The sequence below is a fragment of the Ranitomeya imitator genome, chromosome 8 (genome assembly GCF_032444005.1).
Source record: "Ranitomeya imitator isolate aRanImi1 chromosome 8, aRanImi1.pri, whole genome shotgun sequence".
Lineage (NCBI taxonomy): Eukaryota > Metazoa > Chordata > Amphibia > Anura > Dendrobatidae > Ranitomeya > Ranitomeya imitator.
The window spans coordinates 137,161,836-137,188,730 of NC_091289.1; the positions used below are offsets into that span (position 1 = coordinate 137,161,836).

Below are 26,895 nucleotides of genomic sequence, written 5' to 3' on the forward strand. Positions count from 1 at the left end.
AAAGGGTTAACTCCCATTTCACCCGATCTGCAGGGACAGGGGGAGTGGTAGTTTAGCCCAGGGGGGGTGGCTTCACCCCCTCGTGGCTACGATCGCTCTGATTGGCTGTTGAAAGTGAAACTGCCAATCAGAGCGATTTGTAATATTTCACCCATTATAACGGGTGAAATATTACAATCCAGCCATGGCCGATGCTGAAATATCATCGGCCATGGCTGGAAATACTAGTGTGCCCCCACCCCACCCCTCCGATCGCCCCCCCAGCCCTCCGATCTGGCCGGTACACTGCTCCGGCTCCCCTCCGTCCAGTGCTCCGCTCCCCCCCGTGCTCTTGTCCGCTCCCCCCGTGCTCCAATCACCCCCCCGTGCTCCAATCACCCCCCCTGCACTCCGATCCACCCCCCCCCGGTGCTCCGTTCCACCCCCCCGTGCTCCATTCCAGCCCCCCGTGCTCCGTTCCACGCCCCCCGTGCTCCGTTCCACCCCTCCCGCACTCCGATTCCCCCCCCCCCCCCCGTGCTCCGATCCCCCCCCCCCGTGGTCCCCCCCCCACCCCATCATACTTACCGATCCAGCCGGGGTCCCGTCCGTGTTCTCCCTGGGCGCCGCCATCTTCCAAAATGGCGGGCGCATGCGCAGTGCGCCCGCCGAATCTGCCGGCCGGCAGATTCGTTCCAAAGTGCATTTTGATCACTGAGATATAATCTATCTCAGTGATCAAAATAAAAAAAATAATAAATGACCCCCCCCCCCCCTTTGTCACCCCCATAGGTAGGGACAATAAAAAAATAAAGAAATTTTTTTTTTCCACTAATGTTAGAATAGGGTTAGGGTTAGGGGTAGGGTTAGGGGTAGGGTTAGGGTTAGGGGTAGGGTTAGGGCTAGGGTTAGGGTTAGGGCTAGGGTTAGGGCTAGGGGTAGGGTTAGGGTTAGGGTTAGGGCTAGGGGTAGGGTTAGGGCTAGGGTTAGGGTTTCGGTATGTGCACACGTATTCTGGTCCTCTGCGGATTTTTCTGCTGCGGATTTGATAAATCCGAAGTGCTAAACCGCTGCGGATTTATGGCGGATTTACCGCGGTTTTTCTGCGCATTTCACTGCGGTTTTACAACTGCGATTTTCTATTTGAGCAGTTGTAAAACCGCTGCGGAATCCGCACAAAGAAGTGACATGCTGCGGAATGTAAACCGCTGCGTTTCCGTGCAGTTTTTCCGCAGCATGGGCACAGCGATTTTTGTTTCCCGTAGGTTTACATTGAACTGTAAACTCATGGGAAACTGCTGCGGATCCGCAGCGTTTTCCGCAGCGTGTGCACATACCTTTAGAATTAGGCTATGTGCACACGGTGCGGATTTGGCTGCGGATTCGCAGCAGTGTTCCATCAGGTTTACAGTACCATGTAAACATATGGAAACCAAATCCGCTGTGCCCATGGTGCAGAAAATACCACGCGGAAACGCTGCGTTGTATTTTCCGCAGCATGTCAATTCTTTGTGCGGATTCCGCAGCGTTTTACACCTGTTCCTCAATAGGAATCCGCAGGTGAAATCCGCACAAAAAACACTGGAAATCCGCGGAAAATCCGCAGGTAAAACGCAGTGCCTTTTACCCGCGGATTTTTCAAAAATGGTGCGAAAATATCTCACACGAATCCGCAACGTGGGCACATAGCCTTAGGGTTAGGGTTGGAATTAGGGTTGTGGTTATGGTTAGGGGTCTGTTGGGGTTAGGGTTGTGGTTAGGGGTGTGTTGCGGTTAGGGTTGTGTTTAGGGTTATGGCTACAGTTGGGATTAGGGTTAGGGGTGTGTTGGGGTTAGTGTTGGAGGTAGAATTGAGGGGTTACCACTGTTTAGGCACATCAGGGGTCTCCAAACGCAACATGGCGCCACCATTGATTCCAGCCAATCTCGTATTCAAAAAGTCAAATGGTGCTCCCTCACTTCCGAGCCCTGACGTGTGCCCAAACAGTGGTTTACCCCCACATATGGGGTACCAGCATACTCAGGACAAACTGCGCAACAATTACTGGGGTCCAATTTCTCCTGTTACCCTTGTGAATCAAAAAAAATGCTTGCTAAAACATAATTTTTGAGGAAAGAAAAATGATTTTTTATTTTCACGGCTCTGCGTTGTAAACGTCTGTGAAGCACTTGGGGGTTCAAAGTGCTCACCACATATCTAGATAAGTTCCTTGGGGGGTCTAATTTCTAAAATGGGGTCACTTGTGGGGGTTTCTACTGTTTAGGCACACCAGGGGCTCTGCAAACGCAACGTGACACCCGCAGACCATTCCATCAAAGTCTGCATTTCAAAAGTCACTACTTCCCTTCTGAGCCCCGACGTGTGCCCAAACAGTGGTTTACCCCCACTCATGGGGTATCAGCGTACTCAGGAGAAACTGGACAACAACTTTTGGGGTCCAATTTCTCCTGTAACCCTTGGGAAAATAAAAAATTCTGGGCTAAATAATTATTTTTGAGGAAAGAAAACGTATTTATTATTTTCACGGCTCTGCATTATAAACTTCTATGAAGCACTTGGGGGTTCAAAGTGCTCACCACACATCTAGATAAGTTCCTTTCGGGGTCTAGTTTCCAAAATGGGGTCACTTGTGGGGGGTTTCTACTGTTTAGGCACATCAGGGGCTCTGCAAACGCAACGTGACGCCCGCAGAGCATTCCATCAAAGTCTGCATTTCAAAACGTCACTACTTCAATTCCAAGCCCCGGCATGTGCCCAAACAGTAGTTTACCCCCACATATGGGGTATCACCATACTCAGGAGAAACTGGACAACAAATATTGGGGTCAAATTTCTCCTGTTACCCTTGGGAAAATTAAAAAATTCTGGGCTAAATAATTATTTTTGAGGAAAGAAAACGTATTTATTATTTTCACGGCTCTGCATTATAAACTTCTATGAAGCGCTTGGGGGTTCAAAGTGCTCACCACACATCTAGATAAGTTCCTTTCGGGGTCTAGTTTCCAAAATGCGGTCACTTGTGGGGGGTTTCTACTGGTAAGCCACATCAGGGGCTCTGCAAACGCAACGTGACGCCCACAGAGCATTCCATCAAAGTCTGCATTTCAAAACGTCACTACTTCACTTCCGAGCCTCGGCATGTGCCCAAACAGTGGTTTACCCCCACATATGGGGTATCAGCGTACTCAGGAGAAACTGGACAACAACTTTTGGGGTCCAGTTTCTTCTGTAACCCTTGGGAAAATAAAAAATTGCAGGCTAAAAGATCATTTTTGAGAAAATAATTTTTTTTTTTTTTTCATGGCTCTGCGTTATAAACTTCTGTGAAGCACTTGGGGGTTCAAAGTCCTCACCACACATCTAGATTAGTTCCTTTGGGGGTCTAGTTTCCAAAATGGTGTCATTTCTGGGGGATCTCCAATGTTTAGGCACACAGGGGCTCTCCAAACGTGACATGGTGTCCGCTAATGATTGGAGCTAATTTTCCATTTAAAAAGCCAAATGGCGTGCCATCCCTTCCGAGCCCTGCCGTGCGCCCAAACAGTGGTTTACCCCCACATATTGGGTATCTGCGTACTCAGGACAAACAGGACAACAATATTTGGGGTCCAATTTATCCTATTATCCTTGGCAAAATAGGAAATTCCAGGCTAAAAAATCATTTTTGAGGAAAGAAAAATTATTTTTTATTTTCATGGCTCTGCGTTATAAACTTCTGTGAAGCACCTGGGGGTTTAAAGTGCTCAATATGCATCTAGATAAGTTCCTTGGGGGGTCTAGTTTCCAAAATGGGGTCACTTGTGGGGGAGCTCCAATGTTTAGGCACACAGGGGCTCTCCAAACGCGACATGGTGTCCGCTAACAATTGGAGCTAATTTTCCATTCAAAAAGTCAAATGGCGCGCCTTCCCTTCCGAGCCCTGCCGAGTGCCCAAACAGTGGTTTACCCCCACATATGAGGTATCGACGTACTCGGGAGAAATTGCCCAACAAATTTTATGATCCATTTTACCCTACTGCCCATGTGAAAATGAAAAAATTGAGGCGAAAAGAATTTTTTTGTGAAAAAAAAGTACTTTTTCATTTTTACAGATCAATTTGTGAAGCACCTGAGGGTTTAAAGTGCTCACTAGGCATCTAAATAAGTTCCTTGGGGGGTCTAGTTTCCAAAATGGGGTCACTTGTGGGGGAGCGCCAATGTTTAGGCACACAGGAGCTCTCCAAACGCGACATGGTGTCCGCTAACGATGGAAATAATTTTTCATTCAAAAAGTCAAATGGCGCTCCTTCCCTTCCGAGCCTTACCATGTGCCCAAACAATGGTTTACCCCCACATGTGAGGTATTGGTGTACTCAGGAGAAATTGCCCAACACATTTTAGGATCCATTTTATCCTGTTGCCCATGTGAAAATGAAAAAATTGAGGCTAAAAGAATTTTTTTGTGAAAAAAAAGTACTTTTTCATTTTTACGGATTAGTTTGTGAAGCACCTGGGGGTTCAAAGTGCTCACTATGCATCTAGATAAGTTCCTTGGGGCGTCTAGTTTCCAAAATGGGGTCACTTGTGGGGGAGCTCCAATTTTTAGGCACACGGGGGCTCTCCAAACGTGACATGGTGTCAGCTAAAGAGTGGAGCCAATTTTTGATTCAAAAAGTCAAATGGCGCTCCTTCCCTTCCAAGCCCTGCCGTGCGCCCAAACAGTGGTTTACCCCCACATATGAGGTATCAGCGTACTCAGGACAAATTGGACAACAACTTTCGTGGTTCAGTTTCTCCTTTTACCATTGGGAAAATAAAAAAATTGTTGCTAAAAGATAATTTTTGTGACTAAAAAGTTAAATGTTCATTTTTTCCTTCCATGTTGCTTCTGCTGCTGTGAAGCACCTGAAGGGTTAATAAACTTCTTGAATGTGGTTTTGAGTACCTTGAGGGGTGCAGTTTTTAGAATGGTGTCACTTTTGGGTATTTTCAGCCATATAGACCCCTCAAACTGACTTCAAATGTGAGGTGGTCCCTAAAAAAATGGTTTTGTAAATTTCGTTGTAAAAATGACAAATCGCTGGTCAAATTTTAACCCTTATAACTTCCTAACAAAAAAAAATTTTGTTTCCAAAATTGTGCTGATGTAAAGTAAACATGTGGGAAATGTTATTTATTAACTATTTTGTGTCACATATCTCTCTGGTTTAACAGAATAAAAATTCAAAATGTGAAAATTGCGAAATTTTCAAAATTTTCGCAAAATTTCCGTTTTTATCACAAATAAACGCAGAATTTATTGACCTAAATTTACCACTAACATGAAGCCCAATATGTCACGAAAAAACAATCTCAGAACCGCTAGGATCCGTTGAAGCGTTCCTGAGTTATTACCTCATAAAGGGACACTGGTCAGAATTGCAAAAAACGGCCAGGTCTTTAAGGTCAAAATTGGCTGGGTCATGAAGGGGTTAACTGATCAATATTTCTGCATTGATGCCAATTTATTTTCTTAACCTAAACTACATTTCGGAGGGTTTCAGCTTTCAAAAGAATAATTTATACAACCAATGGATGAATTTAATGTCAGGTTATAAGCTTTTATTTACATAACATGGATAAGCGACATGACTTCTGTCAGGGAGGGTATATAACCCAGTCCACAACACTGATTGGCTGCTTTATATGTACACTGTATATTGACAGAAAGTTGCTAATCAGTGGTGGGGACATGGTTGGACCAGGAGGTACGAGGCACCTAGTCCTGTAGTGATAATCTCCTGGTAATAAAACACTAATTTAATTGAAATTGCAAAACATAACCCAGTAAGTGATACATCACTGGAATCAGAGTCTCTGTCCTTACATCGTGCTGCTTTCGGATTACATAATGGTATGAAAGGGAATATGTCAGCAGGTGTTTGCTAATTGAAGCTTTTATTCATGTCTCCTTCACAGTAATTTTTCCCGGATCATACGTATGAGTTTAGCATGCATTGATGATGGATTATTAGCAGAATTTATTAGTTTTTAGGTATAGCGTTCACAACGAATGAACACTGCAATCCATACTATTGGTAGACTATGAAATGATATTTCAGGATATTTTCACATACGAAACCAAATAAAATGTACTTGTAACTATATTGTCCCTTGTTTCCTTTAATCAGATTTTTGGGAAGAGTGTTGAGGATGAAGATGCGCCGTGTCACCTGTGCTTTAGTCCTTATTCTCCTCTTTCTCCTCGGTGCACTTGCTGCTCTTCTTCCCTCTGGAAATGAGGATCTAGTACGCGGCATCCAACGTCGAATATCTCGCTACAGTTCTTCTCCTCAAGACTCTTTCACGCTCATAATGCAAACCTATAACAGGACTGATCTGTTGCTTAAAATGCTAAACCATTACCAGGCCATGCCGCAGCTCCACCGCGTGGTTGTGGTGTGGAATAATGTGGGGCAGGATCCTCCCCAGGAATTATGGGAGAGCTTAGGACCCCATCCCGTGCCTGTCATCTTCAAGAAACAGTCAGTCAATCTCATGAGGAACAGACTGCAAAACCTTCCAGAAGTAGAGACCAAGGGTGAGTTGTGTATGACCATGGGGCAAGAAGATCCACCATAGCGGTAATTCACTTCTATGGGTAAAAGTCCTCTAGTGCACGGTGCGGATGCTGAGATACGAGCCCCCGATAATACCGTTAATAACTATACCATCTTGCCATACATTCTGTTTTGCAGCGGTACTGATGATGGATGACGACACACTTATTAGCGCCCATGACATCTCCTTTGCATTCTCCGTCTGGCAGGTAATTTTGACAACTCCAATAACTTTGCGCTTTCTAAGTTTTACAGTATGTAATTAGACAGTAACCATTGAATAGACTGACCCCAGCCATTTATTGATTTGACTTTTGCTTAGATTGTTGTCATGATTTAAGCTATAGAAGTTTGAGTACTTGCATCTTTCATCTTCAGGAGCACATCTGTCACGCACAGTGTAGGAAAGACTAAGTGCAACATGAAAGGATATGGGGAAGGGAGCCCAACACTAGGGAAGGGGTAGGTGGAGGCCACTAGGCAGATCTAAAGTCACCCTATCTGCCCTCAACGTCCCTATATAAGTTCTGCACCTATCGCTGAGCAGGAACCTAATCCCTGCCTGACCCTAGCGATAAGCCCTCCCTAGTGAATGATGTGGTGTCACTAGTTGATCCCCACTACCACTAAAGACAGCTGGGATAGACGAACAAGGGGAACACTTATCTTGAGTGGACTCAGAGATGTAACACAGACGTCCTACAGCAACACCAGAGAGGGACATAGCCAACTGCTATAGCTCCAAGCTTCAACATGGGGAAATAGAAATATCACCGGCAACTCCCAGTAGCAGGCTGTGAGTCTATAAACACCCAGGTCCAGGTGTGTCAATTAGAGCTAGAGAAAGAGTCAGAAGGGTTAAGAAAGTGTCTGCAAAGCCAAACGCAGAGACCTTCTGCAGCTAGATGCAGTGCGACTGCCTGCAGCTTCTGACATACCTGTGAATACACCACTCCCAGCCTCTCTGCTGTCTGATTTCAGGGGCGTGCGATCCTGATGATTGACAGTTTGGACCAGCGGCATAGCTGAGATTCTGGCCCGAACTGTGCAGCTCTCTGCAAGTAGAAGCAGATTTGCTTTTGCAGCATCGAAAAGTTCAGGACGACTGAAACTGGCCGGATCCAGCAATCTGGCTAGCTCCAGAGTAGTGCAGCGCTTGCCTAGGAGAAGGACCACTACCAACAGACTAGACACCAAGAATTAAACTATAGAATTAAAAATCCCTCCGTTCATGAGAATAAGTGGTAAATTGCAAAGTTGGTTGAAGAATAAATTTCAACTTTCTTTGATGCTTATTGGGATAATATTAATTTCCATGGTTTATATTAATCTGTTAATTCAAGCACAAATAGTTTGTCAAAAATTGTCATGTGATTTCTTTTCTGCAGCTGTTTCCAAGTCAGATTGTGGGGTTTGTGCCCAGGAAGCACGTTACCTCCTCGTCAGGAATATTCAGCTACGGCAGCTTTGAATTACAGGCACCGGACACCGGACGCGGTGACAAGTACTCAATGATACTCATTGGGGCAGCATTTTTTCATAAAGATTATCTGAGACTTTTCCAGGAATTGCCTCGCTCGATCCATGAGATGATAGACCAGACGCAGAATTGTGATGATATTGCAATGAACTTCTTGGTGGCGAATCACACAGGCATGTCTTCTGGTGTGCTGGTAAAACCTATAGATATGAGAAATGTGGAGAAAGACGCCGAGAGTGGGTACACCGGGATGTGGCACCGCGCGGAACATCTGTTACAAAGATCCTATTGTCTTAACAAGTTAACTGGCATTTATGGAAAGATGCCGCTGGTGTATTCCAGTGTAATGATCTCGCAGTTTGGGTTTCCAAACTATGCCAATCACAAATCCAAAATATAGACTGGAGCGGCAGGAAATGGAATGGAAGTAATGTCCTGTGTGTTTAATTTTGTGTCTAAGGTTTATGAATTGAAATTGTGCTTTGAAACTCTTGTTTTAGATATAAGTAATAATTATATTTTATACATTTTCCTAAAATTGTAAAAATAACTTAATAATGTGCATTTTTTAAATATAAAATAATATTGATACATCTCGTTGTTCTACTTTGTGACCTTAGTTTCAACAAGTTTTTATTTTTCACAGAAAAACCAAGAAAGTTTCACAACAGAATCCCACGCAGGGGAGCATATGTGAATAATATCAAATTCTAAATTAACCTTGATGGTAATTAAACAAAACAGTTAAACACGGAGACAGAGACAGGTGGTTGAAAAAGACAAGGGGTGGGGAGGGGGGTAAGAGATCCACTACTGTGTCATAGTACTATCAATGGTCAGGTATAAGGAGTCGGTCAAAGGAAGGCAATTTAACACCAGATTGGCCTCATAGAGATAGTGTTAAGGCTTGGTCAAGATTACTGCTAGAGTTCCTTTCAATCCACGGTCTCCATATTTGGTAGTACAGCTCCCATGAGTCCTCTCTTGTAGCTTGTATTCGTTCACATAACATGATAGCGTTCATCTTGTCAATTACTGAGGAAAGAGATAGGGTAGCTGTTTTCCACTTTGTTGCAATGTGTAGCTTAGCGGCGAGGAACAATTGATTGACTAGATTATGGAGTTTGTTGGAGAAGCCCGGGTATCTAGCTCCCAGCAGGAACACCGTTGCGTCTAACTGAATTGTTCCACCATATAGCTCCTCCACAATAGATTTGGTCTTTAACCAGAGTGTGGAAACAACCGGACAGTCCCACCACATATGCTTTAGATCTCCCAGAGCTCCACACCCCCTAAAACACCGATCTGATAAATTTGGGTAGATGGTATGTAATTTGCTCGGGACTAAATATGTCCTATGTAGGAGCTTGATGGATGTTTCAACTAAAGAGGTTTGTAGACTTCCCTTAGAGAGGGTGCAGCAGCACTTTTGCCACTCCAATGGAGACATTATCTTATTAAGGTCTTTTTCCCATTGTATCATATATGTGAGTTTTACATCCTCTGATATTGCGTTCAGGTTTGAGTATATTAAAGAGATAGCTCCCCTGCCCAGTGGGTCATTTAAACATATTTGCTCGTAACCCGATGGGCGGTGGGTGACACCATGTCCCAAGATTTGTTTAGCAAAGTGGAAAATTTGGATGATACGCAATATTTCAGAGTTAGGTGGGGAGTACTTTTGGATGAACTCTTGCTTAGTGAGTGAGTAAGATATTAAATGGCAAAGTAAGATGTTTAAGGGTAATTAGACCTCTAGACACCCACCAATGGAAAGGGCGGGGCTCCATCCCTGGTGGAAAAGCTGGATTATGAAAAATATGCGTCATTAAGGAAGTTTTGGATTGTAAGGAGTGTTTAAATCTTTCCTTCCTCCACAACATCAGAGAGTGTGCTGTGAATGGAGCCGTTAGATGGATCCCTTTTGGAAGTCTCTGCAACGACCACATGAGGCCTGGTAGGGTGAATGGGGTCAAAAAGTGAGATTCAAGGTTCACCCATCTGGGTGCATTATGGTTGTCCGCATTAGCACTTATTAGCTGGGCTAATTGGGCCGCTCTATGGTATAGAGTGAAGCTGGGCAGAGACATACCTCCTCGTCTTCTACTAATAAACATGGTTTTAAGTCTTTTCCTAGGTCTTTTTCCCTGCCATAAAAATTTTGAGATCGTGCTATGGATATCTAGTAACGTTTTGGCAGGGACAGGGATGGGTAAAGATCGGAAAACATACAGAAATCGTGGTAAGGAAGCCATCTTAATGGCATGTAGCCTACCTAGCCAGGATAAGGGCATAGATGACCATCTGGCAAGATCCGATTTGAGATTTTTAATTAAGGGGGCATAGTTCCATTTAAATAAAGTCGACCTATGGGGGGTTAGATTGATGCCGAGATAGGTTAAGTACTGCTCATTTCTGGTAAATTTAAATTGTGTTGTTATGTTGTTTTGTATGTCCCTGGGGGTGTTAATGAATAGGGCTTCAGATTTGTCAACGTTGATTTTTAGACCAGAAACCAGTTCAAACTCATTGAGAGCGACAAAGAGGTTTGGGAGTGTAATAGCGGGATTGACTATGGATAATAGAAGATCATCTGCAAAAAGGCTAGCCTTGTATTGATCGTCTCTAATTATAGGTCCATTAATGTTGGGGTTGGCTCTGATAGCTTGCGCTAGGGGTTCCATGGCTAGTGCGAATAAGGCCGGAGAAAGCGGGCATCCCTGCCTGGTACCACGTTGTATGTTAATAGGGGTGGGCTGGTTTGAAGGTAATTTCAGATAGGCCGAGGGGCGATCATATAGCAGTTTAAGGCAAGAGGTAATACCTCTCGGGAAGCCAAACTTAGTGAGGACTTCGAATAAATATGACCATGATACCGAGTCAAAGGCCTTCTCTATATCGAGTGCTAATAAGAGTAAGGATTGCTTGGAGTGGTTAGCTGAATGTATTAGGTTAAGGTTCCTCCTAATATTGTCAGGGCCCTGTCTCTTGGGGATGAACCCTACCTGATCTCGATGGACCAAGATGGGCAGTATTTTATTGATTCTGGCCGTGATTATGGATGTAAAAATTTTTAAATCTATGTTTAGCAATGAAATAGGCCTATAGTTCTTGGGGTAAAGGTGATCTTTCTTCGGTTTTGGAATTACAGTTACGTGGGCAATATAAAATTCAGGTGGCATTTGAGTTCCGTTTAGTAGAGCATTACAGAAGCTCTGTATGTGAGGTATGAGTAAGCTGTCAAATTTTTTGTAGTACTGTGCTGTGAGCCCATCAGGCCCAGGAGCCTTGTTTTTTTTTTAAATTTTTAATCGTTGCTTTTATTTCGTCAGAGTTGATTGGCGCTTGGAGAAAAGCTGTGTCTGAGTCTGGGACTTTAGGTAGTGTTAGATCTTTGAGGAAGCTCTGAATGCGGGTCAGGGAAGGGGGCTGCGGGAGGGAGTATAGGTTTTGATAGCATTGCTGAAACGTTTTATATATTACATCTGGGTGGGCAGTAATACGACCTGTAGGATCTTTAATGGAGGGGATATTATTCAGGAGCTTTCTACTCCTAAGTTTACGGGCCAACATGCTGCTTGGTTTGTTAGCATATTTGTGAAAAGTAGATTTAGTCCATGTCAGGGCCTTTTCTGATCTATTTGTTAAAATGGTATTGAGTTGTAATTTAATATCCCGAATTTTCTTGATTAGATAAAGTGAAGGGAGGTTTTGGTTTGCCTGTTCTAATTTTGAGAGTTTATTTTCTAATTGCAGTTGCAATTCGGTCCTTTGCTTTTTTCTGTTAGAGGCGATTTTGATCAGGGTCCCTGTTATAAATTTTTTGTGTGCCATCCACACATTTCCCGGGGACACGTCTGCAGTATTGTTGGTTTGGAAGCATAGGTTCAGCTCGTCCTTTACTGTAGATAAGACCGTTGGGTCTGTTAGTAGGGACTCGTTCAGTCTCCACCTAAACAGCCTAGAAGTGGTAATGTTAAAGTTAAATGCAGAAAGTACGGCATCATGATCTGACCAAGACGATACTATATGTCGGGAGTATAGAACCGAGGGGAGTGTTTTGGAAGAGGTGAGATGTAAGTCAATTCTGGAATAGGACTTTTGTGCGGGGGAGAAATATGTGTATCCTCTCTGAGGGCCGTTTAGCTCTCGCCAGATATCTGCCAAACAATTTACTTTCAGCATTTGTAGAATTTTTTTCCTGTCTGTTTTTGATATGTCAGCTCGATTCAGTGAGCTACTGTCAAGTGACGGGCTCAAAGTGAGATTGAAGTCGCCACACCATATGAGGTGATGATATGAGAGTGAAGCTAATTTTGATAAGATTAGGCGTATGACCCGAGTCTGAGTGGCAGTTGGTAGGTAGCTATTGACAATGCATATATTTAGACCCTGCAAGGTCCCCATCAGAATAATGAATCTGCCCTCAGGATCTGAATACGTGTTAGTGGGTTGGAATGGAAGGTTGTTATTAATTAGGATAGCCACGCCCCTAGTTTTGTGGTCCCAGGTTGAGAGGAAGAATTTCGAGTAATGTGCATCTAGGAATTTGGGGTGGGAGGAATTTGAAAAGTGGGTTTCCTGAATGCAGATCACATCCGGGTTGTGTTTCCGATAATCGAGGAAGGCCTTTTTACGTTTTAGAGGCGAGTTGAAGCCCCTCACATTATGGGAAAGTACTCTACACATGCTTAATTAAGTGGGCACTGCTACTAAGAGGCAGCCCATCATCCTCCATCCGACTCCGACCTACAAATCCATCTTCATAGCAATAGACTCTATGTGGAAACAAGAGGAAAGAGACAGACAGGGGGAAGACGTTGACACAAAACATAACATAAATTTTCCAAAGGGCATCCCATATTAAGAAGGACACCAAGATTCGCCGAGGTTGGGCAGCATGTTGCAACCCCGAGAACCCCAACCCATGAATCCTATAAGGTTGACTTTGTAATGTGGGGGAAAGGAAGGAGAGGGAGGTAAGAAAGTAAGGTGAGAAAGAGGAAAGAGAAAGAAAAAAAAAGGGGGAGGGGGGAAGGAGGGATAGGAAAAAAAAAAAAAAGGGGGGGGGGGATAATGCGGAAGGGGGAGAAGGGTACTAAATAATGTAATAGTAGATAGTTCAGCTGTAAATAGACCGAGCGTTAACTGCTAGGTAGATGACCTAGCTTCAAAGCAGGGCAAAACCAATAACTGGCCCCACAGCATAACCCAAAGTTACACAAGACATTTTGGAGATGCCAAACCCTAGACCATGCAAGTCAAGTAATCTGAGTGTTCTGGCTTCTTGTTTTGGGATGGTTTCTCCACTCTCTTACAGGCCTGGGTTTTCTCTGCGGGAGCGAGGGGGTCTCCGAAGATAGTGAGATACCAGCTTTAATTAAGGCCTGAGTTCCTTCCTCTAGGGACCGGCAGGTATAGAGTTGGGATTTGATTGTGAATATAAGGGCAAATGGAAAGCCCCATCTGTATTTGACCTGGGCCTCTTGTAGTGAGGTCGTAATTGACCTAAGGGCCCTTCTCCTGGCCAGTGTGGTGGGTGCAATATCTGCATAAATGTGCACTGAGTCTGGTAGGCCGGGTAAAATAGGATGGTTTCTAGCCGCCAGCAAGATCTGATCACGAGTTTCCTCGTAGTGCATCTTTAGTATTACATCTCTGGGCATATCATTAGATCGTGGCCTGCCCAGAGCTCTGTGTATTCTTGTAATATGAAGTAGAGTCGGGTCCAGGTCAGGTAAGAGGGCCGTAAAGAGGGCTGTTGCTGTATCTTTAAGGGCAACAACATGTTCAGGGAGTTCTCTAATTCGTATGTTGCTCCTTCTGGATCTGTTCTCATAGTCCTCACACCTCAATTCTAGCTCAGTAATGCGGTCCGTATGCAGTTTGAGAGTTTCCTGATCCTCTTCTAGCGCATCTGAGACGACATCCATTTTTTCCTCTAAGTTGTTTGTGCGCTGCGCTAGATCTTGTAACTGGGATGAGATACCCTGCATAGCGGTGGTGAGTTCTTCTCTAAAGGTTTCTTGCAGGGACCTCGTGAGGGCAGCTGTTGAAATCATTGCTTCGGAGTGTGGGGAGATGTCGTCCCGCTCTGAGCTCCCGTCACCTTGGATTGTAGAGGCAGGTGGCGGATTAGCTGCTGCAGCCAGTTTGGAAGGGGTGCCGCTCATAAGGAGGTCTGAAATAGTACGGCCCGCCGGCTGTACCGCGCTTCCCTTTTTCGGCATTACAGATTGCCTCGCTCTTAAAGGTACGCTGTCCCCGGGTAGGGGGGAATATTTGCTGTGCTCCGGTCGCTGGAAAGGGTTTAATGGGGTCCGTCGGGTAGCAGAGCTCAGCACCACATGTCTGTCATTGCCGTGCTCTGCGCATGCGCCCCGTCAATAGAGTTTTATCTCCTAACTCACTTCACTTAGTTGCTGGATGAGTTGCATGTAGGGGATAGTAGTGCAGCTTGAAAGCTATTGTTACAATGTTTGGTGTGGCCAGCCCCAGTTACAACTCTGCAGCCCGCTGTTTTCTGCTGCTTAAGAGTTCTATGTTCTCAGGGCGTCAGTGGGGCTCTACAGATCTCAGGTCCTATATGGTTTATGGCCGGGATACTGAAGCCTCCTGGGGGGATATGCACATTACTCCCGCCTATGGCTGTGCTATCAGGGTTCGCAGAGACCCAGTCCTCCAGAGCTTGCTCACCCCTGCAGGATAAAGTGCCCGGCCCTCAAGCACAGAGATTAGGAATATATAGTGTGGAAGGGCCGGGGTTAATCGGCTCTGGTGTGGCAGCCACGTAGTTATTGGGTGTTAAGTGGGTGTTAATCCGAGTGCTGGTCCCGGGACCTCTTACCTCCGGCGCCTCCGGTCTGACCAGCAGGACCGAGGCGGTGTTCTGGGAAGTCTGTGAGTCCCCTTTCTGTGTACGGCCGCTTCAGGCTGCAGCGCATGCAGGGCGGCTCTGAATCCTCGCACCGGGATGCTGTGATGTGGGGGGGAGGGGGCGCTTACTGACGCGCTTTCCCCTCCGGGTCGCGGCGGCTCCGGGATGGTGAAGGTCCGGCGGGGCCTCCCGCTCTGCTCGGAGCTCTCTCTGCCGCTCCGGTGTGGGTCTCTCCCCGCCGATCCTCCGGCTTGGTCCGGCGCAGGGAGAGGATCACGAGGCAAGATGGCGCCGGCCAGGCGAAGGCGCCAGAACCTCCCAGGATCTCTTTAGTTATTTGTGGCCGCCCGGCTCCGCTGCTCACCCCGCCACCGTCTCAGCGTGTTCCTGGCGGCGTGGGGTCACCGCGACAGGTTCCGTATGCCGTCTTATGGGGCTGCAGAGGTATGCTTTATTGGGCTTACAGCGGGAGCCACAGCAAGCTGCGTCCTCTCAGCTCGGGATCTAGGCCACGCCCCCCCTACTTTGTGACCTTAATTGTGAATATGTCAAGTGGATCTGTAAGCTTCAAGGGCTCGTCTGGGACTGTAACATTGAGGGCCTATCACGTAGATGTGCAGTACCCTTCTGCACCCACTATAGAGTTGACAGAGCCATAACTGAGTAGTTCCGGCCACCACTGACATCGGTAACAGCTGATCGGCGGGGGTGCCGGGTGTCGCACCTCTACTAATCGGACATCTGTGACCTATCCTAAGAATAGGCCATTAGTGTTAAAGTCCCTGACAATGCCTTTAATACACTACTCTATGTAAGGGCCACAGGCTAGAGTCATAAGTTTGTATCCTTAGTAGCCAAAACAGCCTAAAACATGCTCTTCTTAGTTTGGGATCCACATAGTGATCAATGCGCTGGCACGTGCTAGTCTGAATTGTGGCTGTGGTGCTTTAATTGTATAATTAAAAATTAATTGCAAATTGCTTGTCCTTTGTTAAAAGGCTTCTGCAGTCACATATCATCAGATTAGTGGGGGTCCGATGCTTGCCACATCCACCGATCAGCTGTTATTTGCACTGGCCAGATGTGAACATTGAACAGAGCTGCTTTGCCTGGTACTGTAGGTTAGCTCCTATATGGGGGTGGCAGATCAACTTCTATGTGGGGGTGGCAAATTAGCTCCTGTTTGGGGGCAGTTGATCGCCCCCCATATGGGGGCAGCTGATCAGTTCCTGTTTTGGGGGCGGCAGATCAGCTTCTTTTTGGCGGGCAACAGACTGCCTCTCACATAGGGTCGTCAGATCAGCTCCTGTTTTGGGGCAGCAGATCAGCTCCTGTTTGGGGGAGGCAGATCGCCTCCCATATGGAGGCAGCAGTTCAGCTCCTTTTTTGGGGCGGCAGATCGCCTCCCATATGGGGGCAGCAGTTCAGCTCCTTTTTTGGGTCGGCAGATCTCCTCCCATTTTGGGGCGGCAGACCAGCTCTTGGTTTGGGGGCGGCAGATCAGCTCCTATTTGGGGGGTGGCAGATCAGCTCCTGTTTTGTGGGCGACAGATCAGCTCATGTTTGGGGACAGCAGATCAGCTCTTGTTTGGGGGTGGAGATCGCCTCCCACATGGGGGCAGCAGTTCAGCTCCTTTTTTGGATTGGCAGATCGCCTCCCATGTGGGGGGGGGCACACCAGCTCTTGTTTTGGGGGCGGCAGATCAGCTCCTGTTTGGGGGTGGCAGATCAGCTCCTGTTGTGTGGGCGACAGATCAGCTCTTGTTTGGGTGCAGCAGATCAGCTCCTGTTTGGGGGTGGCAGATCACCTCCCATATGGGGGTGGCAGATCACCTCCCATATGGGGGTGGCAGATCAGCTCCTGTTTGGGGGTGGCAGATGAGCTTTTGTTTGGGGGCGGCAGATCAGCTCCTGTTTAGGTCAGCAAATCGCCTCCCACGTGGGGGCAGCAGATCAGCGCCTGTTTTGCGGGCAACAGATCAGCTCCTGTTTGGGGGCGGCAGATTACCTCCCGTGCAGAGGCGGCAGATCAGCTCCTGTGAGGGAAGGGGGGGGCAGCAGATCACTTCCCGTGCGGAGGCGAAATTCAGCTCCTACTCCACAGAATAGCAACTGGTCTGTATTCCACTACTACAGCCATTAGACATTGATTGAAGCTGTGCCGTGCAGCCATTTCAGTATTTACATGTGGTTGCCGCCAGGGCTTGTAATAGCAGATTGGTAGGGATACCTACATTGCACCCCTTCTGACCAGCACAATTTTTATGACCTATCCCAGGCGTATGACCTCAGGATCATGTGATCGGAGAATTCTGGTAATATCTCCACGGTTTCTGCAAAACAGTCCTTTTTTATTAAATAACTAGAAACACAGTATGATTTGATTGCCGTTTTACCATCCAGTATTTATTCCCTACTAGTGAAGGTCATGTACGGGATTTTCTACTCAATGAGAATATTAATGAATCCTTAATTCCCAGCACCGGACATTGTTGGAATATTTTCAAACATCTTAATCTCTTCTTTGCCAAGTGAAAATAATGACTCCAGCGCTGCACTCGGGGTAATTAATAATGTAGGCATCCAATGGGATATTCAGAATCCAGAATTTTGCTCGTGTTTGATAGGTTATAGTAGCTGAACGCCGCTTGCTTTCAATAGGATTGTGGAAGCCGCGTCCGGGGAGCAGGACAGCACCCGCTGTTCCACCTTTCATGTCTGTGTAATAGTTGCCCTTACCTAGCATGACAAGTCCCCCATGCCCCCCAACCCAACAGCATTCACTTATTTATGAGTAAATTCCCTGCCCAACCAGCCCTGTATAACGTTTTTTCTGTACAAATGAAGCTTAGAAAAAGCATTTATAATGTTTGCGATGGTATTGATGTCTTTGACTAGTCCATGGGCGTTTGTTTTCTCAGACTAATCGTTCCTCTTTCTGTTTTATCACGCCCCTGTGGACGTAATAACACAAATAGTATGAGCGGTGTCATCACACATGCGATCTGCTCAGTTCAGCAAAGTCACTGCGTCTCTGAAGTCGGGTGTACGCTTCACAACTTCAGAGGAGTACTGCGCACGACCAGAAATTATCTTCTGAACTTCTGGACGTCACTCATGTAAATTATCTTATCACACCAACAGGGGCGTGATAACATGGAAAAAGGGCTGACCAGTATGGTGAACTAACGCCCCATCGTCTAGTCAAAGCAAATGGGAATATTATAAATGCTTTTTTAAAACCAAATTTTTACAGATGAACGTTATAGAGGACTGGTTAGGCAGGGAATTTACTCATAGAAAAGTGAATGTTGCTGCTTGGAGGGCATGGGGGACCTGACAGGTTTCCCTTAATGCGATGATGATTTAAAAAAATATATGAGGGACTGCAATTAAAAACATCATTATCTCTGGCTCTGTAAATAAAGAATGAACACCCTCCCCTTGAGAAATACGAGGGGGGTCGCATGATAACACAGCCCCCCCATAAAATGTATATTTTATATGGATCTGTATATTTTAATGAGAATTCTGAAAGGGTTAACGTTTCTGTGGTAAGCTGTGCTAATGCACCAGCAGGTTCTATCTATTTTTAGCTGGCTGTCTTCCCGCACTTTTTCCTTTAATTTGATTGGTTGCCAGTGAAAAGTTCGGGAAAGAAAGGGGCTATAAAAATCAGCTGTTGGAGCGGTTTACATCAGTCATCGTAAGAAGATTGAAGATCTGTAGAACAGGTGATGGAACCGCTCCTTCAACAGCTGATACGGAGGGCCGAGGACGAGGGCGGTGTTGAGTGGTTGCAGAGCAGCTTCTGTTCCACGATCTCCGCCTTCCCCTCCCATGGTTCTGACATCTCCCGTTCCCGCGAGGTCATGCCGCAGCTCCAGGAGGAACCGCCTGGCCAGGATCGTGGATTTCCCCCTCGCCGTCAACTTCCAGGGCTCCAGACCACACAGGACGTGCGCGGCCGAAGCCGGAGATCATCACAGCGGAACTCTCGCAGTCCAACGCGAGATCTTCTTCGCAGTCAGGCGATCTCACAGGCGGCGTCATCCGAAAACGCCACTAGATCTTTGGCATCGCTACGGGGAGAAGCTTCGGAGGTACCGGTGCCCGGAAGAGGCGCTTTAGAGGCATCTAGCCGTCGTAGCCTTATAAGTGCTGTGGTGGCCCAGGGATCACCGGCAACAGCAAGTCATCTTCTGTGCAGGGGCACGACATCAGAAGCCTCTGCCGCTTGTGCTGCAGCAAGGTCATGGAGGATCATCTGTCTCTTCATCGGCCGCATTCGCCTGCTAAAGTGGGCTTGAGTGCTGGCAATCCTATGGACCAAGATCTCCTATGACAGCCACGGGGTGAGATTTTAAATGTGCCCCCTGTCTGTCCCCCCTCTTAATTTAAAGTCTTCAGTTAAAGAAGTTTTGGATGAATATTTGGGCAGATGTTCTACCATGAATCCTAATTCAGGCAGCTGTACTTTTGTTGTGAAACCTGGGCTGCCTGAAGTTCATTTAAAAGAATCACTTACGTGTGATGTATCAACTTTGGGGTTTCATTTAAGCGCTTCAGTTAAAGAACAAATTTGGAACGAAGATTATGTGGATTTATTTTCTCTGTTACCATCTGCTAGGGAACAGCAGCATAGATATAAAAAAAAAGATGATGCAGATGACAAGAAAATAAATACCATTAAATCATTTAATAATTGGCTTCAAGCTTTTTCTATCTATGCTGCTGTTCTAGGTAAAAATACCCCAATTTCTGTTCTGAGCTTTTTCAACATTTAGATTCAATACTAGAAGCATACCGTAATTTTGGCGGTATGACTTGGTTTCTTTATGACAAATCATTTAGGCAGAAATTGGCCATGTATCCTAATCTAGCTTAGGGAACAAAAGATGTAGGTTTATGGATAAATTGAATGTTACCCCAGAAATTTTTGGTAACTAGACAGGGTATGGGTGCCCCCCCCCCCAAAAAAAAAAAAAGTTTGTTTCGCTTTTAATGAGTCGAGCTGTAAATGGCCTCATTATTGCCATTTTCGACACGAGTGCTCATTTTGTGGGGGCACCCACCCAATGTCTAAATGCTTAAAAAAAAGCAAACGCAAAATGGTCAGCAAGTAATTAATAAGGAGGAGCCTCTTTCAAAAAGCAGTGACTCCAGTGACCCTGGAAAAAATGGCACTATTGCTAGGAATCTATCCAGATCAGGAGAGTAGCTCTCTTCTATATGAAGGTTTCTATAACGGTTTTTATGTGCCTCCCTTTAAAGGTATTTGGTGTACATTAGTCAATAATTTACCTTCAGCATTAAAATTCCCCCATATCGTTGAAGAAAAAAAATAATAAAGGAATTGGAGGCTGATAGGGTTGCTGGTCCTTTTAATTCAACACATTTTAATAATTTTAGGATTTCCCCGCTTGGGGTAGTGCCAAAAAAAAGGGCAAAGGGCTTATAGGCTTATTCATTACTTGTCTTATCCTAAACCTATAGGCTTTTCTTTGATGAAGTCAATAGCGATATGTGCTCTGTGAAGTATACCTCTTTTGATGTAGCAATAGAATTATTGCAGAAATTTGGACGTAATTCTCTCATGGCTAAATCGGACATCAAGTCTGCATTTAGGCTTTTACCCGTCAATCCGGATGGATTCATTTTGTTGGGTTTTATGTTTAACGATAAGTTCTTTTTTGATAAGTGTCTCCCTATGGGGTTTTCGCTGTCCTGTTTTTATTTTGAGACGTTTTCTACTTTTTTGCAATGGGTCGTTGAATTTAATTCTGGGGGTGGGGGAGCCTTGCATTATCTGGACAATTTTTTATTCATTGGCCCTAAAGACTCGGAAGTTTGCTATTCTTTGTTAGATAAATGTATTAAAGTTTGTGACTATTTTGGTATATCTATTGCTGACAAAAAAACTGTACACCCTTGTACTTCACTTGAATTTTTGGGTATTTTGATCGATTCAGAAAACATGACATGTTCACTTCCCCTTGAGAAACTTGCTAAACTCTGTTTATCCATCGATCTTTGTTTAAGGAAGGAGAAAGTCACTTTGAAAGAATTACAAGTTTTGCTGGGTCTATTAAATTTCGCTGTGAGAATTATTCCTATAGGCCGAGTTTTTCTAGGCATCTGTATGAGTCAACTGCAGGACATTCTACTCTTCATTCTCACATAACGTTAGGCAAAGAAGCAAAAGATGATTTCAAAACTTGGTTACATTTTTTGTCTAGGTTCAATGGTGAAACGGGATGGCAGAGCTCCTCTTTGTTTGCTGATGATTTATCTGTCATATTTTACGGATGAGCATGAAGGCTTTGGGATATCACTTGCCTCCCATTGGGCTTCAGAGAAATGGCCAGTAGCATGGGTCCATAACAAAATTACAAAAAAAAACCCAGCAGTCATGGATCTGTTTTCCATATTCTTGTGTATCCATCAAGCGAATATTTTTTGCTCTAATAATCAAGGTTCGGTTTTCGCCATAAATACAGTATAGTCAAAAAACAAATAGGCCGCTCAGATTCTTAGGCATATGATCCTTCTTTGTCTGGAGCTTAATATTTGGCTGAAGGCTTCATTCTCTCCTAAGATCAACAATAATAGCGCTAAATATATTTGTCACCGCCAGTGGATACAGTTCCTGAGGGAAGTTCCAGAAGCAGACAACGAAGGAGCAATATGCCCACAATGGATTTGGAACATAGTGCAGGTTTAACCTGGCATTTTATCAAGAAGTCTTTTCTAATAAAACTTGGGCCAATTATTTGGTCGCTTGGCGCTTGTGGGTAAATTGTTGTTTGCTTAATAATTATCCGCATAATGAATGTGGGCAGCTTTAAAATTTGCCGAACATTTAGTATTAAAAGGTTTCTCTTATTCCGCATTAGCAAAGAATGTTGCTGGGGTTTAATTTTTTCTTAAATTTTTAGGTAAGAAACCTCAAACCTGACGATCGTCGCCCTTTATCCTTTCAGTTACTTAGGGACTTCTTCTTGACTCTCTCCTCGGTTTGTAATAATAGTTTTGAACCTTGTCTTTTTTCTGCTGCATTTTCCTTGGCATTTTTTGCAGCATTGCGAGTCTGTGAAATTGTTTCCCATAAGAAATCTGTGCCTAATGGTTTGTTTTTGAATGATATTAAAATTTTCGAATCTCATATTTTGTTTATCAGGAAGTCGAAAACAGACCATTTAGGTAGAGGTTCTTCATTACGACTAAATTCCATTCCTGACACTATTATTTTTCCTGTGATGAATACAAAGAGATGGTATGCAATCAGACCAAAAAAAAGGAGGGCCCGTTTTTTATGCATAATAACTGTGAGGCCGAGACAGTTTAATTCAGTTTAATTCCATACTTAAAAAATATTTTAAAAAATTGGATTTGGATGGTCAAAAAATTTCATCTCACTCCTTCTGAATTTAAGCGGCAACAGAAGCCTCTAGGTTGGGATTAAAAGAAAGTAATATAAAAAAAATTGGAAGATGGGATTCAAAAAGATTCAGATTGTATATATGCCCAGATTTGTATGATTTTTAACATATTATTCATCTTCTAGGTCTGGTTATGGTATGGATCATCGGACATTCCTATATATTTTGGGCCAAAAAAAAGAGCTATCGTGAGATCCTATACGGAAAATCTTTCCTTTAACCCCTTCATGACCCAGCCTATTTTGACCTTAAAGACCTTGCCGTTTTTTGCAATTCTGACCAGTGTCCCTTTATGAGGTAATAACTCAGGAACGCTTCAACGGATCCTAGCGGTTCTGAGATTGTTTTTTCGTGACATATTGGGCTTCATGTTAGTGGTAAATTTAGGTCAATAAATTCTGCGTTTATTTGTGATAAAAACAGAAATTTGGCGAAAATTTTGAAAATTTCGCAATTTTCACATTTTGAATTTTTATTCTGTTAAACCAGAGGGATATGTGACAGAAAATAGTTAATAAATAACATTTCCCACATGTTTACTTTACATCAGCACAATTTTGGAAACCAAATTTTTTTTTGTTAGGAAGTTATAAGGGTTAAAATTTGACCAGCGATTTGTCATTTTTACAACGAAATTTACAAAACCATTTTTTTTGGGACCACCTCACATTTGAAGTCAGTTTGAGGGGTCTATATGGCTGAAAATACCCAAAAGTGACACCATTCTAAAAACTGCACCCCTCAAGGTACTCAAAACCACATTCAAGAAGTTTATTAACCCTTCAGGTGCTTCACAGCAGCAGAAGCAACATTGAAGGAAAAAATGAACATTTAACTTTTTAGTCACAAAAATTATCTTTTAGCAACAATTTTTTTTATTTTCCCAATGGTAAAAGGAGAAACTGAACCACGAAAGTTGTTGTCCAATTTGTCCTGAGTACGCTGATACCTCATATGTGGGGGTAAACCACTGTTTGGGCGCACGGCAGGGCTTGGAAGGGAAGGAGCGCCATTTGACTTTTTGAATCAAAAATTGGCTCCACTCTTTAGCGGACACCATGTCACGTTTGGAGAGCACCCGTGTGCCTAAAAATTGGAGCTCCCCCACAAGTGACCCCATTTTGGAAACTAGACGCCCCAAGGAACTTATCTAGATGCATAGTGAGCACTTTGAACCCCCAGGTGCTTCACAAATTGATCCGTAAAAATGAAAAAGTACTTTTTTTTCACAAAAAAATTCTTTTAGCCTCAATTTTTTCATTTTCACATGGGCAGTAGGATAAAATGGATCATAAAGTTTGTTGGGCAATTTCTCCCGAGTACGCCGATACCTCATATGTGGGGGTAAACCACTGTTTGGGCACTCGGCAGGGCTCGGAAGGGAAGGCGCGCCATTTGACTTTTTGAATGGAAAATTAGCTCCAATTGTTAGCGGACACCATGTCGCGTTTGGAGAGCCCCTGTGTGCCTAAACATTGGAGCTCCCCCACAAGTGACCCCATTTTGGAAACTAGACCCCCCAAGGAACTTATCTAGATGCATATTGAGCACTTTAAACCCCCAGGTGCTTCACAGATGTTTATAACGCAGAGCCATGAAAATAAACAATAATTTTTCTTTCCTCAAAAATGATTTTTTAGCCTGGAATTTCCTATTTTGCCAAGGATAATAGGAGAAATTGGACCCCAAATATTGTTGTCCAGTTTGTCCTGAGTACGCTGATACCCCATATGTGGGGGTAAACCACTGTTTGGGCGCACGGCAGGGCTCGGAAGGGATGGCACGCCATTTGGCTTTTTAAATGGAAAATTAGCTCCAATCATTAGCGGACACCATGTCACGTTTGGAGATCCCCCAGAAATGACCCCATTTTGGAAACTAGACCCCCAAAGGAACTAATCTAGATGTGTGGTGAGGACTTTGAACCCCCAAGTGCTTCACAGAAGTTTATAACGCAGAGCCATGAAAATAAAAAAAAAAATTATTTTCTCAAAAATGATCTTTTAGCCTGCAATTTTTTATTTTCCCAAGGGTAACAGGAGAAATTTGACCCCAAAAGTTGTTGTCCAGTTTCTCCTGAGTACGCTGATACCCCATATGTGGGGGTAAATCACTGTTTGGGCACATGCCGGGGCTCGGAAGTGAAGTAGTGACGTTTTGAAATGCAGACTTTGATGGAATGCTCTGTGGGCGTCACGTTGCGTTTGCAGAGCCCCTGATGTGGCTTAACAGTAGAAACCCCCCACAAGTGACCCCATTTTGGAAACTAGACCCCGAAAGGAACTTATCTAGATGTGTGGTGAGCACTTTGAACCCCCAAGTGCTTCATAGAAGTTTATAATGCAGAGCCGTGAAAATAATAAATACGTTTTCTTTCCTCAAAAATAATTATTTAGCCCAGAATTTTTTATTTTCCCAAGGGTAACAGGAGAAATTGGACCCCAATAGTTGTTGTCCAGTTTCTCCTGAGTACGCTGATACCCCATGTGTGGGGGTAAACCACTGTTTGGGCACACGTCGGGGCTCAGAAGGGAAGTAGTGACTTTTGAAATGCAGACTTTGATGGAATGGTCTGCGGGCGTCACATTGCGTTTGCAGAGCCCCTGGTGTGCCTAAACAGTAGAAACCCCCCACAAGTGACCACATTTTAGAAACTAGACCCCCCAAGGAACTTATCTAGATATGTGGTGAGCACTTTGAACCCCCAAGTGCTTCACAGACGTTTACAACGCAGAGCCGTGAAAATAAAAAATCATTTTTCTTTCCTCAAAAATGATGTTTTAGCAAGCATTTTTTTAGATTCACAAGGGTAACAGGAGAAATTGGACCCCAGTAATTGTTGCGCAGTTTATCCTGAGTACACTGATACCCCATATGTGGGGGTAAACCACTGTTTGGGCACACGTCAGGGCTCGGAAGTGAGGGAGCACCATTTGACTTTTTGAATACGAGATTGGCTGGAATCAATGGTGGCGCCATGTTGCGTTTGGAGACCCCTGATGTGCCTAAACAGTGGTAACCCCTCAATTCTACCTCCAACACTAACCCCAACACACCCCTAACCCTAATCCCAACTGTAGCCATAACCCTAATCACAACCCTAACCACAACCCTAATTCCAACCCTAACCCTAAGGCTATGTGCCCACGTTGCGGATTCGTGTGAGATATTTCCGCACCATTTTTGAAAAATCCGCTGGTAAAAGGCACTGCGTTTTACCTGCGGATTTTCCGCGGATTTCCAGTGTTTTTTGTGCAGATTTCACCTGCGGATTCCTATTGAGGAACAGGTGTAAAACGCCGCGGAATCCGCACAAAGAATTGACATGCTGCGGAAAATACAACGCAGCGTTTCCGCGCGGTATTTTCTGCACCATGGGCACAGCGGATTTGGTTTTTCATATGTTTACATGGTACTGTAAACCTGATGGAACACTGCTGCGAATCCGCAGTGGCCAATCCGCAGCCAAATCTGCACCGTATGCACATAGCCTAATTCTAAAGGTATGTGCACACTGCGGAAAACGCTGCGGATCCGCAGCAGTTTCCCATGAGTTTACAGTTCAATGTAGACCTATGGGAAACAAAAATCGCTGTACACATGCTGCGGAAAAACTGCACGGAAACGCAGCGGTTTACATTCCGCAGCATGTCACTTCTTTGTGCGGATTCCGCAGCGGTTTTACAACTGCTCAAATAGAAAATCGCAATTGTAAAACCGCAGTGAAATGCGCAGAAAAAAATGCGGTAAATCCGCCATAAATCCGCAGCGGTTTAGCACTGCGGATTTATCAAATCCGCAGCGGAAAAATCCGCAGAGGACCAGAATACGTGTGCACATACCGAAACCCTAGCCCTAACCCTAGCCCTAGCCCTACCCCTAACCCTACCCCTAACCCTAACCCTACCCCTAACCCTACCCCTAACCCTAACCCTAACCCTATTCTAACATTAGTGGAAAAAAAAATTTCTTTATATTTTTATTGTCCCTACCTATGGGGGTGACAAAGGGGGGGAGTCATTTATTATTTTTTTTATTTTGATCACTGAGATAGATTATATCTCAGTGATCAAAATGCACTTTGGAACGAATCTGCCGGCCGGCAGATTCGGCGGGCGCACTGCGTATGCGCCCGCCATTTTGGAAGATGGCGGCGCCCAGGGAGAAGACGGACGGGACCCCGGCAGGATCGGTAAGTATGATGGGGTGGGGGGGACCACGGGGGGGGGGGGATCGGAGCACGGGGGGGAGGGAATCGGAGCGCGGCAGGCGTGGAACGGAGCACGGGGGGCGTGGAACGGAGCACGGGGGGCTGGAACGGAGCACGGGGGGGTGGAACGGAGCACGGGGGGGTGGATCGGAATGCAGGGGGGGTGATTGGAGCACGGGGGGGTGATTGGAGCACGGGGGGAGCGGACAAGAGCACGGGGGGGAGCGGAGCACTGGATGGAGGGGAGCCGGAGCAGTGTACCGGCCAGATCGGGGGGCTGGGGGGGTGATCGGTGGGGTGGGGTGGGGGCACATTAGTATTTCCAGCC

The 26,895-nt window shown here is 45.1% G+C and overlaps 1 protein-coding gene across 2 annotated transcripts in view; it reads left to right on the plus strand.

The window, feature by feature from the left end:
* EXTL2 (exostosin like glycosyltransferase 2) overlaps positions 1-8,629 on the plus strand; it is a 28,526-nt gene extending 19,897 nt beyond the window's left edge. For both annotated transcript variants that reach the window (XM_069737403.1, XM_069737404.1), the window contains 3 exons: positions 6,130-6,539; positions 6,697-6,767; positions 7,947-8,629. In XM_069737403.1, coding sequence (XP_069593504.1) covers positions 6,130-6,539; positions 6,697-6,767; positions 7,947-8,438 — 973 coding nt within the window. In that variant the 3' untranslated portion in view covers positions 8,439-8,629. The remainder of the gene's footprint in view (positions 1-6,129; positions 6,540-6,696; positions 6,768-7,946) is intronic.
* The last annotated feature ends 18,266 nt before the right edge of the window (positions 8,630-26,895 follow it).